The sequence below is a fragment of the Rhineura floridana genome, chromosome 1 (genome assembly GCF_030035675.1).
Source record: "Rhineura floridana isolate rRhiFlo1 chromosome 1, rRhiFlo1.hap2, whole genome shotgun sequence".
Classification (NCBI taxonomy): Eukaryota; Metazoa; Chordata; class Lepidosauria; order Squamata; family Rhineuridae; genus Rhineura; species Rhineura floridana.
The window spans coordinates 291588026-291606048 of NC_084480.1; the positions used below are offsets into that span (position 1 = coordinate 291588026).

At 41.6% G+C, this 18023-nt stretch overlaps 1 protein-coding gene across 6 annotated transcripts in view; it reads left to right on the forward strand.

Annotated features, from left to right (window-relative positions):
• OXR1 (oxidation resistance 1) overlaps window positions 1–18023 on the forward strand; it is a 299282-nt gene that overhangs the window by 204349 nt on the left and 76910 nt on the right. For 4 of the 6 annotated variants that reach the window (XM_061604956.1, XM_061604973.1, XM_061604964.1 and 1 more), the window contains exon 5: window positions 14752–14834. In XM_061604956.1, the coding sequence (XP_061460940.1) occupies window positions 14752–14834 (83 nt within the window). Of the gene's footprint in view, window positions 1–434; window positions 837–14751; window positions 14835–18023 lie in introns of those variants that run through there. The other 2 variants (XM_061605009.1, XM_061605017.1) reach the window with 1 other exon arrangement.

Genomic DNA, 18023 nt, shown 5'->3' on the forward strand with positions numbered 1-18023 from the left:
CTTCCCCCAGTTTATAATGGGTGGTTTATCCCTTAACAGAGCTACAATGTTCAGAACACTTAACAATTCCCAAGGGGTTTTTTTGAGGGAGATTTGCTTTCAAAGTATGTTGTGCATGCAGTCCATATCTCAGTCACCAGTGTACACGTGCGCACACGTACAAATACACACCACACCCATACAACTACCTTCCCACAAATGCACAAACATAATACGTGTGTGAACGTGCATGTACTGCCATAGGATTCGGGGGCTGCGTCTCGATATTATCTTTGAGTACCCTCGAAGCTTGTGGTTTTATATCTGTAGGGTGGGATTCTATAGAAAGAGAGCACCACACACTCGTATATATTATGAATTGTTGTGAAGAAGTTTCTTCCTCGACTCCCGCCCCGCAGCGCGCGGAGCGGCCCCTTTAAGCGGCAGGCCCTGGAGGCGGGGCCTGCCACAAACTTTTGCCCAAGTTTTTCGGAGCGGAGCGCGTCTCTTGCGGGCCTAGCGTGCCAGGGTGGGTTTGTTTAGGCCATACTGGCTCGAAAGGCAGAAACGTCTCGGCGTTTCAGAGCAGCCGTGGCCTGAGCAGGGCGATGGAATTCCCGCCTTCGGCCGGCGGAGCCCCCTAGAAAGAGAGTGAGAGCGCGCTTCACCTCGTCCCTTGCCTCCCCTCAGAGAAGCGTCGCCGCCACCCCACATGGAGTACCTCACCACTTTCACCGGCAAGAGTGGTCGCCTGTTGAGGGGCACCGCCAACCGCCTGTGGGGCACTGGGAGCCTTCGCCAAGTCCATTTCCAGGACTCGCTGCATGAGGGGGAGCCCAAGCCGACGCCCCCGCTAGGTAGGGGCCTCCCGTTGGGTAGAAGCATTAAACAAAAATAAGTCGAGGAGGTGGCGTGGGGTGATTACGGGCTACCTTTGAACGGTGGGCTGCAGTGCCGATGAGGAGAAACCGCCTTGGTGTGGCGGGGGCTTTGTGGGTAGGTCCGAAAGGAGCAGCAAGGATATATTTTCCCACCATTTATTCGCCTTGCTCTGTATGCGTGTGCGTGTAGAGTGTATATGGACGTCACGTATATATGTATGTGTATAGACGTGAAGTTCATGTGAACATTGCGTGTGTGTATATATGTGTGTATATATATATATATGTATGTATGTATGTGTATATGTGTCAGCTCTTCACTGAGACAGCAGTGTCGGTGGGGGTGCAGGCAGGGCTGGAGAGTCCTTGGTAATTACCAGGCCGTAAGTCCTCAGCCGGCAGCTTGGCTATAAATCTGCCAGGCTAGCAAGGAGGAAGCAAGATAAGGGCAGAGGCCGTTCAAAGCTTATGTGCCAAGCCAGAAATCCAGAAGAGACGTCAGTGAAGGTCCAGATCTAGTTTGCCGAGAGATCAGTCCAAGTCAAGGTTCAGGGAATAGGAAGACACACAGTGGTCACGCCTGATGTTGTAGTCAGCAACAAGCTGAAGCCAAGGTTTGACTTTTAAGGAGCAGGTTTGTCAGCAGGTGTGAGCCCTCAGCGTTTTGGCCTTAAGTGGACAGGCCTGCCCCTCTTCTGCCTGACCTTCTGCTGTCTACATTCTGCAGGTGAGGGGGGAGTATCCTGTTCATTGCCTGTGTCTGGCTGAAGGGCTTTAGCTGTGTCTGGGGTGCTCTGCAGCTGAGGGGGAGAAGGAGCTGGGTTCTCAAGAGTTTCCTCCATTTCTCCTTCTGGGTCTGCTGCTGTTACTCCTGAGTCATCCTCGTCTGATGAGTCCTCTGACGGGGCCATGACACTATGTATGTGTGTGTGTATACACACACATACGTATACATACATATATATACACACACATGCGTGTTATAGGCATGATTGTTCCGGCCATTACTTTGGGTTGTGAAAGCATTTAGGAGTTCAGGAAGCAAAAGGGGGGAGTTAAGTTTCAGCATGAGGAAGCTGCTTAGGGTGACGTGGACAACACTTCTCAAACTGGATTAATTGTAAGTTTAAAAACCTGTGCACCCCCCCCCATCTGTGAGATTGTCTGGGTTCACTGCAGATGATGATGGGCATTATGCCTCTCTAGTGAGGTTCCCCCCTTTCTCTGCAACCCACTAGTGGGCTCAGTCTAACCTGAGACACTGGAAAAAAAGAGTTGATAGGCTGCTGAGTGGTGTGGTGTGGTGGTAGGGGTTTGAGTTTGTGTTGGCACCAAGAGAAAAACAGAGCCATCATTATAAGGCCTGAAAACCCCCCATGCAGCCCAGGCGGGTGGGGGCACAGAAGTGTCTGTTTTGTGTGAGGAGAAGCCACCTCATTTCCTGTTATGTTTCCCTGTGGGTGGTACAGTGGTGGGGATTTGGCCCATTGGATCTGATCCTTTCAGCTACAACAGCTATAAGAGGTGGGGGAGAAGAGGCAGTGGTTGTGCTTTGCAGGAGCAGTTCTATCTCTTCCAGAGTGCAACAGGGAGGATTGGGTAAGTGATGTTTTCAAAAAGCTGTTGCTGCTGTGTCTGGTTGCTCAACTGCCTTCTCCCTGTGGAAGGTTCTGATTCTTGTTCTTTTTTTTGGATTGTGCAGTAGGGAAGACTGGCTTCAGACTGGCCCCAGTCTAGCAAGAGGAGGTGATGGGCGCTCTTTTCAGGATCAGCAGCCACTAGTGTCTCACCCTGGCAGTCTAGGCAGGACGGCTGCCATGTCAACATAAGGAAACTGTCTTTGTATGAGCCTCTGCCATTTGCAAATGGCAAATGCCTCCGTGGCGCAGAGTGGTAAGGGGTGGTAACGCAGCCGAAGCTCTGCTCACGGCCGGAGTTCGATTCCAACAAAAGGAGGAAGTCGAATCTCCGGTAAAAGGGGTTGAGGTCCACTCAGCCTTCCATCCATCCGTGGTCAGTAAAATGAGTACCTGGCATATGCTGGGGGGTAAAGAAAGACCGGGGAAGGAACTGGCAATCCCACCCCATATATACAGTCTGCCTTGTAAATGTTGCAAGACGTCACCCTAACAGTTGGAAACGACTCGCACTATAAGTGCGGGAACACCTTTATCTTACCTGCCATTTGCACACTTGCATTTTCTTTTTGGGCAAGTATGGTGGGGAGAATTGGGCCCAACCTTATTTCCTGAACTATCCAGAGAAGAGAGGGAAGGTGAGCAGGCAGATGTGATGACTGTCATACTTCTAGGCAATGTCATAGGCCCAATCTTACACAGCACTTAGAGAAGCCAAACTAGAGTTAAGAGGTAGTTTCTATTCCCACAAGGAGCAGATGCTATCTTCTCTTACTTACAAGTGCTCCCTGGGTAATTGAGAGTTTAAGCAAGTAGAAACAGGAACAGCTGTTGCCACTGCTCATTCACCTTCTTTCTTATCAGTGTTCTCCTTCAGGTCAGTGTGGCAGACTCAGACCTTACTGTGGCAGACTCAGACCTTACTGTGGCAGACTCAGACCTTACTGTGGCAGACTCAGACCTTACTGTGGCAGACTCAGACCTTACTGTGGCAGACTCAGACCTTACTGTGGCAGACTCAGACCTTACTGTGGCAGACTCAGACCTTACTGTGGCAGACTCAGACCTTACTGTGGCAGACTCAGACCTTACTGTGGCAGACTCAGACCTTACTGCGCATCTCCCAGAGTGAGAATAGATGAGCAGTTGGAGGTAGTGGTGGCCATTCCTTGTAATCAGCACTCAACCACTTTCTCAAGGTGACCAGTGCATCCATGAGTAAGACAAATAAGTGTTCTTTCAATCATGCATCATAAAGGTGCATTCATCAGATAGCCAGAACTTCCTGTCAAGTGTACACTTGGTCACAAACCTGAATTAACTGCCAACTAATGTGTAGAAAAACCTTGATCTGCAGGCTACATTTATGATGAAAGGTGTGTATACTTGGATGAGAAGGCATTCAAAAAGGAAGAATACGTCACGTCTTGATGTTGTTTGTAATCCATTTGAAGGAAAAGGGAGAAGTGGGCAAGACTATAGTGCTGTTAAATGTACATGTAAATGGCCAATTGCCAAGTAAACCCAACACAGTTACATTTGACTTCAAAAGAGGAAACTTCCCAATAATGAGGGGAGTGATAAAAAAGAAAGTTGAAAGACAAAGTCCAGAGGGTCCAGTCACAATGCTTGGGAGTTGTTTAAAAACACAATAGAAGCTCAACTGGAGTGTATGCTGCAGATTAGGAAACGTACCACCAGGGCCAAAAGGATCCCAGCATGGTTAATGAGCAGTGTCAAAGAATTTATTAGATGCAAGAAGGCTTCCTTTAGAAAATGAAAGTCTTGTCTAAATGAGGACAATAAAAAGAAACATAACTCCAGCAAAAGAAATGCAAGAAGACAATAGGGGATGCTAAAAAAGAATCTGAGGAGCGCATTGCTAAGAACATAAAAACCGACAACAAAAAAATATTTAAATACATTCAGAGCAGGAGATTGTCCAGGAGAGCTTCTGCCTTGCATGCAGAAGGTCCTAGTTTCAATCCCCGGGATTGCAAGGTAGAGTTGGGAGACACTTCTGCCTGAAACTCTGGCGAGCCACTGCCAGTGTAGATAATACTGTGCTAGATGGGCCAATGGTCTGACTCATTATAAGGCAGCTTCCTATGTTCATAATAATGAGGCAATTGGCCCTTGGGTGATAAGGGAGTCGAAAGTGTACTCAAGCTGCATAAGGAGACAGCAGAGAAGCTAAACCATTTTTTTGCATCTGTCTTCACAGTAGAGAATGTAGGTCAGATCCTGAACCTGAGCTGACATTTGCAGGAAGAGAGTCTGAGGAACTGAGGCAAGTAGTGGTGATGAGAGATGAAGTTCTTGGCTTAATAGACAAAATAAAAACTGACAAATCACTATCTATGAATAGTATCCACCTGAGAGTTCTCAAAGAACTCATCAATTTTGAAATTGCTGATCTTCTGGCAAAAATATATAACTTGTCCCTCAGATCTGCCTCTGTCCTGAGGACTGGAAAGTGGCCACTGTAACGCCAATCTTTAAAAAGGGATCTGGGGATGGGGATCCTGGAAATTACAGGCCAGTTAGCTTAACGTCTCTTCTGAGAAAACTCGTAGAAAGTACAGGCATACCTAGCTTAAAGTTGCTTCACTTAAAGTCGCCTTGCTATAAAGTACATGCTCCATACTCCACCATACCGCACTTAACGTATGCGCTTCACAATAACGGACACTTAATGGCATGACGCCACTGCCATCTAGTGGCAATTGCAGAGCAGTACATGCATAGATAATTGCTTCACTTTAAGTACATTTTGACTTTATATACACGCTCCGGTCCCATTGCATATGTTAAAGCGGGGTATGCCTGTATTATTAAAGACAAAAGCAAGCATGTAGATGAACAAGCCTTGCTGAAGCAGAACCAGCAAGGTTTCTGAAAGGAAAAGTCCTGTCTCATTGACCTACTAGAATTCTTTGAGAATGTCAACAAGCATATAGATAGAGGTGATCCAGTGGACATAGTGTATTTAGACTTTCAAAAAACTTTTGACAAGATACCTTACCGGAGACTCTTGAGTAAGCCTAGCAGTCTTGGAATAAGAGGAGAAGCCCTTGTACGGGTAAAGGAATTGGTTAAGCCTTACACGGCATGGGACCGCAATACCTGATGGAGCGCCTCTCCCAATATGAAACTACCCGTACACTGCGCTCAACATCTAAGGCCTTCCTCCGAGTACCATCACATCGAGAAGCTCGGAGGGTGGTGACTAGAAATAGGGCCTTTTCGGTTGTGGCCCCCAAACTGTGGAATGGTCTCCCCGATGAGGTGCGCCTGGCGCCGACGCTGCAATCTTTTCAGTGCCAGGTGAAAACCTTTTTATATTCCCAGGCATTTTAATGTGTACTATTAATATTTATTGATGTATTTTGCTGCTATTTTGATTATTTTTGTTTGATTCCATTGTATTATTGTATTTATATATTCTCTGATTGTTTTATTATTATGTACACCGCCCAGAAGGTTCAGAAAAGGGCAACCAGAATGATCAAGGAAATGGAGCGACTTCCTTGTGAGGAATGATTGCAGCATTTGCGGCTTTTCAGTTTAGAGAATAGGCGAGTCAGAGACAACATGATAGAAGTGTATAAAATTATGCATGGCATGGAGAAAAGTTCTCCCTCATAATACTAGAACTCATGGACATTCAATGAAGCTATTGGAAGATTCAGGGCAGACAAAACAACATACTCCTTCACACAGTGTATAGTTAAACTATGGAATTATCTCCCGCAAGAGGTAGTGATGGTCAAGTTGGATGGCTTTAAAAGAGGAGTAGACAAATTCATAGAGGATAAGGTTGTCACTGGCTATTAGCCATGATGGCTGTGCTCTGCCACCATAGTCAGAGGCAGTATGCTTCTGAAAACCAGTTGCCGGAAGCCACAGGAGAGGAGAGTGTTCTTGCACTCAGGTCTGGCTTGAGGGCTTCCCATAGGCAGCTGGTTGGCAACTGAGAAGAGCATGCTGGACTAAATGGGCTACTGGCCTGATCAAGCAGGCTTTTCTTAGATTCTTACATTATTAAGTAGGCAGTGCTTAAGTTTAAATGTCTAAAACCCCTTATTTCAGTTTAACGAAAATATGAAGCTCCTTGTTTCTCCTACCCGTGCCCATTCAAGAGTGCTTTTCAGAATTCTGCCAAACCAGGACAGAGAAAAATGTAGCACTCATTATGCTCTTCCGTGCTATGAGTATTAACTGGAATATAAAAAAAATGTAATAGTTTCACTTCTTTGCTTGGGCAAAGGACTGATTTTCATGTAACACTAAACTATGGTTTAACATGAACCTGAACAAGTCTGGGTTAGAGATTTGAGGGCCTGGGGGTGGGAAACCAAAACACTTCAGACAATTTCCCCCCCCATTTTTCTGTCCCCCCCCCCAAGGCCTGGGTGAAGCATCAGACTCGTGTGCCCCCGTCTCCTCCTACACTGGTTGGGGTAGGGCTTCAGCAGAATTTAATTTGTCTTTTAAAGAATCTTGGCTCAGAATTATGTTTGATGTAGGAATCCTGGTTTAAAACAAACTCCAGTTATTTTAACACGCCAACCTCATAACCCATGGTTATGAAGACCTATTGAAGACCTTCCTCTTTCAACAAGCCTTTTAAGTTAAGACCTTATCCCAGTCTGCATCTGTGTTGGAATTGCTTTTTAATATGTTTTTAAACCTTCTAAAAGATGTTTTTAAAGCTTCTTTTAAAACAAATTGTAAAGTTTTTAAAAAATATATTTTAAAGTCTGTTTTTATGATGTTTTAAAGTGTTTTTAGTGTTCTTGTTTGCTGCCCTGGGCTCCTATTGAGAGGAAGGGCAGGATATAAATCAAATAAAAAAATAAAATAGTTTGAAGTTGGCTTTTAAATTAAACTTAGTATATGGACTAGTTGTTGAAAAACATCTCAAGGGTAAGAACCATTGTCCTGTATTTATTGACTTGCAACATGAGATTCCATGCAATCTTTGTAACAATGGGCAGACTATAGATCAAGGATGGAAAACCTACAGCCCTTCAGATGGTCTTGAACCTGAACTCCTGTCAGCCTCATCCAGCATGGCCAATAGTTGGGGATGGTGGGAGTTATTCTCAGACTTCATCTGGAATGCCACAGGTTTCCCATCCTTGCTGTAGATACTTGAAAAAGACCTCTTCCCCCCCCCATATCTCATTCTTTCCTTTGATCTTCCCTTAATATTTGAAAATTAGAGCATTTAGAACTGTTGCAACTTGAAACTATTTTTAATTTTAACTGAATTTTAAATTGTTTCACTCTATATTAAATTGTTTTGTATTGTAAGCCATCCTAAGAATTTTTGTTTGGGCAGTGTATAAATACTTTATGTCTGTAAACTTTTCAACATTCTGTTTAAATAAACAGAATGTTGAAAAGTTTACAGAGATAATCTATCAGAAACACCTTCAGTGCTTAGCTGTTCATATCTCTGACCGTTTGAAAGTACATGATAATGCCAATCTCATGACTACCTCAGATGCCCTCTAAATGTGTCCTTCCTAAAGCTCTGTCTTATAAGTGAGACACATCACATAGCAGACTTTCCAAGCTTTTTATTTCACCTTCACCAGTATCCTATCATTGTAGTTCTGAAGATCATGTAGCAGTTACCTTTGAATCATGTCAAAGAATTTCTAGGATAGTACTATTGGTCACTGAAATACCATTTGACAATAAAAAGATGTAAATAATATGTATCAATATAGATACTTCTGGTATTAAGCTTCAGCACTGTTTAGTGGTAGTGCACATTCTTTGCATGTAGAAGTCCCAGGTTCAATCTCCAGATCACTCTGGAAGAGATTCGAAAACCCAGAGACTCACTACCAGCCAGTGGACAGTACTGAACTTGATGGATCAGTGATCTGACGATATAAGAAATTAGGAAAAAGAATAATGAATTTAAAGACTGAAGTAATCTTTCTGCATCATGCTGTCAAATTGTAGTTTAATCTTGTGTGTCTTAAAGGCCTTTGGAAGCACTCCTAGAATGAACGAAAACATTAATTGCAGTAAATACATTATTATATAACTGGTAAATTTTGTCTCACTAGTTTCTGTGCTCTCTGTTTGAATTAGTATTGTGTACTTCTGAATTCATGACCCAATATTAATATGTAATAGACTGCTGTTCTTTTTTTCTTTTTCCATTTTTAAAAGCTTTCTCTTCTGAAGGATATGCCATATATATTGCACTAATCTGTGCAGACTAATATAGTGCATTGAGAGATTGGTGCTTCATATCCCTATTCTTTGACCTACCACTAAATTTCTCTGTTTGACTGGAAGCATTTGTTGTATGGGCCTGATAGTTAAGTTCCTTGTAGAGGCTGCATGAATTGGGCCCATACTTGTAGTACTTTATTAAATCTAGAGATATCAAGCAAGCTTGAGAATGGGGAAGGTATTCTGAGGTATGCGAGAGAGATCTCAGTTTACCACTACTTATGGACTCTACACAGTTATTGCATTTTCTATAGCAATTAGCACATCTGTATTAATAACTGTAAAATCATAGTAATCAAATGTGTGGTGTTTAACATAATAGTAATAACTATTTTTTTATTTTTGCAGTATTAAACATTACTTCCTCTTACTTTTTTATGTTTCAGAACTGGGTCATGGTAACTACTGGTAATGCAAAAAAGTCGTCAGGCTTGTGCACTTCCCCCCTCGCATCTCCTGTGCAGCTCGGAGGAGAATTCAGAAGCATTTGCTTCTGCTTTTGATAAACTGTTAGTTTGCTCTCTCTGGACCTAACTATGGTTAATCTTGGTTAGTTTAAATAAGGCAACTTCAGTAATGATGGTTTGAAACTGGCTTGTTTGAAACTATAGTTAATGTTAACCACAGTTTGTCAAGCTGTGTGGGTGGAGAGGGGAGTGTGCAAGCATGAGGCTTGCTGCAGCTTGATCCTATTGATTCACATTGCATTAAATTATTATTCTTGTAGCTGGAAGCTTTCCTGAATAGAAAACCATAGTTTGTTGCTGTGAAGACAATCTTACACACCCCTCTGCCCTCTTCCTCCTGTTTAATGTGCCATTGGGGGAGAGTAAAAATCTTCCAGATTTGATTTTTACTAACCACAGTACTAAGTACCTTTTAAACTTAGGAACTGTGAATTGTTTAAACTGTGGTTTGTTTAAGCTTTGATTAGAGAGCACAAGCCAGGATCAGACTGTGGATTCAGATCATGCCTTGTTCTTACTAACCATAATTCAAACAATCCACAGTTACCCAAATATAGATGTTAAAAAGTATTGCAGTTACTTTCAATCTCTTCCTCTGGCGTGTGAAAGAAGAGAGGGAAATGGCTAGTGGGGAAGCCTCATAATGTAAAATCATGGTTCCTTGGTGTGGATGAACCACTGTTGCTTTATACACAGGAAATAGGATGCTAGAATTATTGGAAAATTATTCTTACCAAATGGCCTACTTTTATCCTAGTTCTGAAAACATTGTGTGAAAGTAAGAACCATCCAGTATGGAACTAACAATATGTTGAGATCTAAATTGTGGTTTGTGGTGTAAAGCTGCTATCAAATGGTTGGTAGTGAAAGGTGAATATCATATATGCAGGTACATAGTAAAGGGTTTTCAAATAATTTCTGTTTCTGTCTTTGTAAGTTTGGGTCACAGCACTTTTAATAACTTCAGCAGAGTAGTTATAGCTCCCAATATTTTTTCTTGGAATGAAATAACTTTTGTGATGACTTTTTAACTGTTGCTTCATCAAACGGCATCTGTTATGATAACTAATCTTGGTATGATGTGGTGGAGGGATGAAGAACAGTTTTTTAGTAGTGTAAAATATGTGTTGCTAGAACTGGTTAGTAGATAGTAATGTGCTTGTTTTTAAGGACATCATTGAGTTCATTCATTAATTGGCGATCACTTGTGGCCGAGTAAGATTGTCTTCCAAGATAAGGTCTTTAACAGTGGGTCCGTAAGTGACTCTGGAGTCCAATTCTGGATCCACACAGCTTCCCACAGTGAGGATATCGGCTTCCAGATGTAAGATGGTCGTGATGAGGATTTGTTTGACGTGCCTTCCGCTTAGCTTGTTTGTCCCGGTCTCCCTGTGTTCGTGCTTCTTCAAAGTCCACAGCACCTTTGATAATAGCCGACCTCCATTTGGGACGTTCATGGGCCAAGACTTCCCAGTTCTCTATGTTCATGTTACATTTTTAGATTCGCTTTAAGAACATCTTTGAACCTCTTTTGCTGTCCACCGATACTCCGTTTTCCATCCTTATGTTGGGAGTAAAGTAGCTGCTTTGGAAGACGGTGATCAGGCATTTGAACAACATGGCCGGTCCAGCGAAGTTGATGTTGAAGGATCATTGTTTCAACAGTGGGAGTCTTTTCTTCTTCCAAAACGCTGACATTAGTCCGTCAGTCTTCCCAAGTAATTTGCAGAATTTTCCAGAGACAGTGTCGGTGGAATCTTTCAAGAAGTTGGGAGTGGGGTTTATAAACGGTCCATGTTTCACAGGTGTACAGTAAGGTCGGTAGTACAATGGCTTTGTAAATAAGCATTTTGGTCTCCCTGTGAATATCCCAATCCTCGAACATTCTGTGCTTCATTTGGGAGAATGCGGCACTTACAGAGCTCAGACAATGTTGAATTTCAGCACCGATGTCAGCTTTTACAGAGAGATGGCTGCCGAGATAGGGGAAGTAATCAACGTTCTCAGACATCATACCATTAAGCTGGATTAATGGTGCTACAGAGGGACTAGTTTGCACCTGTTGATGAAGCACTTTGTTTTTTTTAATATTCAGTGAGAGCCCAAGCTTTCCATATGCTTCTGCAAAGACATTTAGGATAGTTTGAAGATCTTCCTCTGAATGTGGAGAGACTACATTATCATCGGCATATTGAAGTTCTACAACAGAGGTTGACATTACCTTACTTTTTGCTTTCAGCCTACTGAGATTAAAAAGCTTTCCATCTGTTCAATATATGATTTCCACACCAGTAGGAAGTTTCCCCTCAATAAGGTGTAGAATCATAGCAATGAAGACAGCAAATAAGGTAGGAACAATGACACATCCCTGTCTTACACCTGATCTGACTATGAATGGATCACTCTGAAAGCCATTGTCCAAAATTGTTGCTGTCATGTTGTCATGAAGGAGTCACATATATGCAGGGCTGCAAACAGGATTTCCTAGGTCCAGTACACTGTGTGTAGGTTGGGCCCCCTACCTCCTGGCAATTTATTGGCAAGAACTGCTGTTTATGAAGTTATTTTTAATCCACAGTCTTGAATTAAGATGTATTTATTTAACCAATTTTTAACCTGCCTTTCAAAGTTCCTGCCCTCACAAGGCATTTTACAACAGTTATAAATACTTCATAAACCATAATCATACAACTGTTAAATAACTATTCTTATTCTTATTGATCCCAGGGCAGGGTTACACACATTTCAAATACAGTAATAAAAACAGCTAAAACACATTATATTCACAAGAATAGGGTGGGTCCTGAAACATACATCTCCAGTGCCAAAGGGCAGGGTAAAGAGGTATGTCTTCAGCATTTGCTGAAAGCTGTACAGTAGGACCCCACTCATACGGTGGGTTACGTTCCGGACCCCCGCTGTAAAGCAGAACTCATTGAATAGAATGGTGTGCGATGCCCAAAAACCGCAATAAAAGCGGAACAAGCGCCATATGAGTGGGGTTTTAGTCTAATTGTGTCTAATTGTGTCTAATTGAGACCGCTGTATTAGCGAATCGCTGTAAAGCGAAGCACCATAAAGTGGGGCCCTACTGTACAAAGAAGGTGCCAGATGCATCTCTGTAGGATGGCTCAGACTCTTAGCACTGTTAATAAATGCCATGCCCTCATGTCACAGTAAGCCATAAACTGTGGTTTATCATGCATGAGCCAATCTCGCCCATTTTTCTTCTCCTTGGGAGTCCTAGGGACAAACAAAGCACAATCCATGGGTTAGCATTAGGTCCAAACCAGGGGTTGTGGTTTATTTCACTCTAACCAAACCATGCTGACAAACCAAGATTTGTGCTTGGCTTAGCAGTTGTGATTTGTTAGAGTGAAACCAACCATGATTCCTGGTTTGAATGCAACACCAAGCCAGGGATCATGGAACACTAAGCCAGGGAAATACAGAAGGGTGAGCTTGGTAGCTTCATGAAGAGTATCTGGATTAAAAAAAAAATGGAGCAAGGAATACTGACCACCCAATCAAGGAGAAGATGAGAATGGAACTTTTGAAAAGCAAATTGCTAATGTTTTGAGGAGGCATGATGTAGTAGTAATGGGGGACTTCAATTACCCTGATATCTGTTGGGAGAGAAATTCTGCCAAACACGACCCCTCCAAGAAATTCCTGACTTTGTGTTGAAGGTAACTTTCTCCTACAGAAAATAGAGGAAGGAACAAGAGAATCATCTATCCTTGACTAGATTCTAACCAATAGAGAGAACTTAATGGATGAAGTGGCAATTACAGGAACGCTGGGGGAAAGTGACTACGTTGTATTTGATTTCTTGATTTTAAAGGAAACAAAAGCTGAGAGTAGCCGTACGGGCACCCTTCACTTTAATAAACTCAGAACAATAAGTAAGGTTCCATGGCAAGTGATCCCAATGAGAAAAGGAGTCCAAGAGTTTCTTAAAAAGGAAATTCTAAAGGCACAATGGCAAATCATCCCAATAAGGAAAAAAGGGGGAAGACAGCAGAAAAAGCAAACGTGGCTTCACAAAAAGCTTAGAGGTTAGCTGATTCACTTTCCGGCGGGGGTCTGGAACCTAACCTAACCTGAAGTATGAGTGGGGCCCTACTGTATTCTTCCTTATTTCATCTTGTAATGCTATAACAATATAAATGTATCCTGTGGCACAGTAGCTACAGTATGTAGAGATATGTAAAAACAGCAACACTTGATTCTAATTTCAAGTTGAATATTTAATGTCAGTTAGGTTGTTATTTAAAACCTTGGCCACTACAACCATGTCACTGATTTAAGTTATGAGATTGTTAAAATCTTGTGTCTTCAGTATGACCTTGGTGTTCTTTTTCTTTTGCATAACTTCTGCTTTTATTTATTTATTTATTGCATTTGTATACCACCCCATAGCCGACATTGCTTCTGTGACTCTTCTGTTTGGTTGTGTACTTCTGTAATAGTGTATCTTTGATTTGTCTAATGCAGCCTTTCCCAACCAGTGTGCCTCCAGATGCTGTTGGACCACAATTCCCATCTTTCCTGACCATTAGCAATGCTGGCTGGGGCTGATGGGAGTTGTGGTCTAACAACATCTGGAGGCACACTGGTTGGGAAAGGCTGGTCTAATGCATAGTATCTGAATGGGCACTCTCTCTCTGTCTCCACATTCTTCTCGCTCCACGTTTTTTCAAGCTGTGGCCGGTACTAAAAACAAATGGGACTATCCCACCCCTCATCTCCCACTTGTATAACAGGCTGTATATGTGTGGTTCTCTGTCTTCTATTCCACCCACTCCCTGTTTTCTTCATTGTGCTTATTCATACTCTGATTTACTTATATGTTCAAGGAATAAATTAGTGAAATGATAGCTAAAAGACAGTTAAAGGGGTGGTCTTGAATGGAAGGTGGCATTTTACACTTTCTTAAAACATTGCACTCATACTGTAATTTTAAAAAAGACATAAATATAGTCTGTGTACAAAAGGCAATTTTCCATTGGTGTTTATACTGTTGTGGTTATGCTATGCTCTTTTTTAAAAAAATGCTGTAGCTTTAAATTGTGTTTTCTGTCAGAAACTATGCAGTCTGTTGCAGATAATGGGCAGATCCTATGCTGGGTAGAGCTAATTAATCCAATACATGTCTACTCAGAATAAGCTCCAGTGGGTTATTGTGTGTGTAGTGTACATTGGATTGCAGCCTAAATATGTTAGCATAATTTTAACCTTGTCCTATACAATTCATGTTGCATAGCATTGTTTTCAGGTATTTATGAAGCTATTCCCAGTTACAGGAGTAGCTTACATTGGTCAAATCCTTAAAGCAAAACAGAGGAGCAAAGTCCTTGTTCTGGCAGCTAGTTGTCTGTTAGGCTGAGTTGAGAGTCACAGGGTATAAGCTGTGTAACTGGTGAATTAGATGTCTGCCCATGGGGCTATAGTCGGCAGCTTGTGACAATACCGGAAGGGAGATAAAAATGAATGTAATGCGTGCCTTGCCTCAATATTTTTCAGATACTGGCCAGAAGAAGACCCTAGACAAGAAAGATGGGAGACGAATGTCTTTTCAAAAGCCTAAAGGAACTATAGAGTATACAGTAAGTAGCTACTTAAGGACATAATATTCAAGAGGAATATGTAAATATTTGGATCTTTTCAGTAGTTTTCGGAATGCTATTTAAGAAAAAGAATGATGCATGTTACCTTCTTGTTCGTTCAGTCTGTAGCTCTGGCACGTAGCTGATCATCTTAACAGAATTGACGAGTACTATTTTGAGTCTTTTCAGAAATGATGCAGAGTAATTCTGGAGAGACAGAGTTTACCTTTCTAGTATTCTTGTCGATGTTATCAAGTTGTAAATAACTATAAACCAGCAGGACATTGCTTTAGACACACACATTATTTTACTTCCAGGAGAGATTCAGATTTTCAGAATCCTTTACTGCCTTTAAAGCTTTCAACATTGTCCACTGAATGCAGGTGAACATTATGTTAGTCCATCTTAGCAATGTCTTTGAATAATGTTCTTGTGTTCTCAACATTACTATTGATCTATTGCTACTTCAAAGCATAGTTCTCTTTTTTTTTTCCCCCAGCAGTATCTGAAAATGGAGCCTTTCTGTAACTGTTACGTTCTTCAAATGACCCTCAAACAGTGCTGCAGTCAATGTTTTGTATTTCTGGTTACTAAGGGAAACTGAATTAAGAAATGTTTTGTTGCATATTGCCTATATAGCTAGGACTTACGAATTCATAATATTTAATTGGCACATTATATATCAGTTTATCTGGTTTTTGAAATGAAAAGCATGTGTGTTCAACTACTCAGAAGCAGGCTATCAATCATTCTAACTATATATACAGTGGATAATTTTTGTAAATGTTTTAACAGTAGAACTATTATCTACTCTGAATTTGCGCTAACAACTTGCTTTCATTGGATGGAATTCCAGAAATACTGACTAGTATAACCATGAAATGTAATTAGGAAGTGAATTAATGTTTTTCATTTTAAGTGAATTACTGGAGTAAACAAAGTGAATCAGACTGATCGGCCCAGCTTACCTGAAAGAGCGCCTCCACCGCCACCAATTATGCCGCCCAACTAGATCAGCCACACAAGGCCTTCTCTCAATCCCTCCAACCAAAACAGTTAGGTTGGTGGGTACTAGGGAGAAGGCCTTTTCTGTGGTGGCCCCCACTCTCTGGAACTCCCTCCCATATGATGTTCGACATGCCCCTTCCCTAGATGTATTCCGCAAGGCCCTGAAGACGTGGCTATTCCAGCAAGCCTTTGAGGTCATTGGGTAAATCACCATGATTCTGTCATTTATCGTATGTTGTTATTATAATTGCTTTTATATGTGTTGATGACTGTGCAGTATTTTATCTATTGTTATTAATGTGATTACATCTGTTATTATTGTATTTTATCTCTTTTAATGTATGTTGCCTAGAGTGGCTAATTGCCAGATAGGCGACAAACAAATTAAATATTATTATTATTATTATTATTATTATTATTATTATTATCTTTTAACTCTCATGTTTCTGTGTTTAACAAAATGGGTTTGAATGCTTGTATAAATCACACATATGCAGCTTCTCTGAATCTTTGCATGAAGAAGTAGTAGTAGTAATTATAATTATAATAATATAATTATTACTATTATTACTCACCATGAGGTCCCAAGGTGAGTTACAACAGTTTAAAACTACATTATTAAAAACATTTATGCAATGTGATGTGTGTTCTATCTTGATGAATAGATATCAGATGTCAGATAGTGCCCTGGTTCAGAGATCGCTATACCTGTTGTAATAGGTAGTATGTTTACTGATATTTCATGTCCTTTAAGTAAGTATGGTTGTGGTAGCTGACATGGCTTCCAGTGAAACATCTTTTCAGTGTCATGTTCAGAGTCACAATATTATCTCACTTGTATTTGTATCATTGCACAAGCTTGCATTTGATGGCTGAAGGGATCTTTTCCTGGCAACCTGAAGATCACTGATGAAATAATACTTTGACTGTGTTTTAGAATGTTTTTAACTGTTTTTAATGTTTTTCTTGTTAAATTGTTTTGTTCCGTTTGCCACCCTGGCTGCTTTGGGAAGAAGGGCAAGGTATAAATTCAAATAAATAATAATAATATTCAGACTAAATAAGGTAGAAAACACACCACTCTTAATTAATGGATAGATAATTTAAAATTCTGTTACAAATTATTATTGTTGTTGTTATCATTATTTATTGCATTTATATACCGCCCCATAGCCGAAGCTCTCTGGGCGATTTACAACAATTAAAAACATTAAAAACAAATAAAAAGCAATTTAAAAACACATGCTAAAATGCCTGGGAGAAGAGGAAAGTCTTGACCTGGCGCCAAAAAGATAAAAGTGTTGCCGCCAGGCACACCTCATCAGGGAGAGCATTCCATAATTTGTGGGCCACCACTGAGAAGGCCCTCTCCCTTGTTGCCAGCCTCTGAGCTTCCCTCAGAGTAGGCACCCGGAGGAGGGCCTTAGATGTTGAGCGTAGTGTATGGGTGGGTTCGTGTCGGGAGAGGTGTTCCATCAGTTATTGTGGTCCCAAGCCGTGTAAGGCTTTATAGGTTAAAACCAGCACCTTGAATCGAGCTCAGAAACATACAGGCAGCCAATGCAAGCAGGCCAGAATCGGTTGTATGTTAAATTAGACTGTTACAGTTTCATTACTGGCAATTCCTCTGCTTCAGATTGCATATCCCATTCCAAAGTGATAACCGATTATTGAAGAGCCTGAAAACCTTGCATCCAACAAATGTAGATGCCAGAGACTTTCAGACAAATACCCATCTACTGCTGGAAAACTCTGGCTCTTGTTAGCTCCAGAAATAGAGAGGAATGTAATTTTCCCTATGAGTCCGGCCATCACAACGGGTTTCAGCTCCACCTATCGTGCGAAGGCAAGAATGTCTTTGAAGTCAAGACTAGGGGCGTCAGGCCCCTCCCACTCTCCAGTTCATTCTTGCCTTCGTACGAACAAGATTGGAATTACACGTAGCATTTAGCTAAGTCTCGTATTTCTTTGTGTATTTGTCTTCAGATCCTTTTTCTGTTTTGTGTTTAGCCTACTGAGGGTCCCCTCAGAGACCGCGGCTGCGTCTCTCTTCGTTTTCTCCCGAGCTATTCTTTTCAAGTTATTTTCTTTCCTTGACTGGGGGTTCCTCTGAGACCGCGGCTGCGGTTCTCTTTGTTTTTGGCAGTTTTCGAGCACCCCCCCCGGCTCTATTGTATCCGT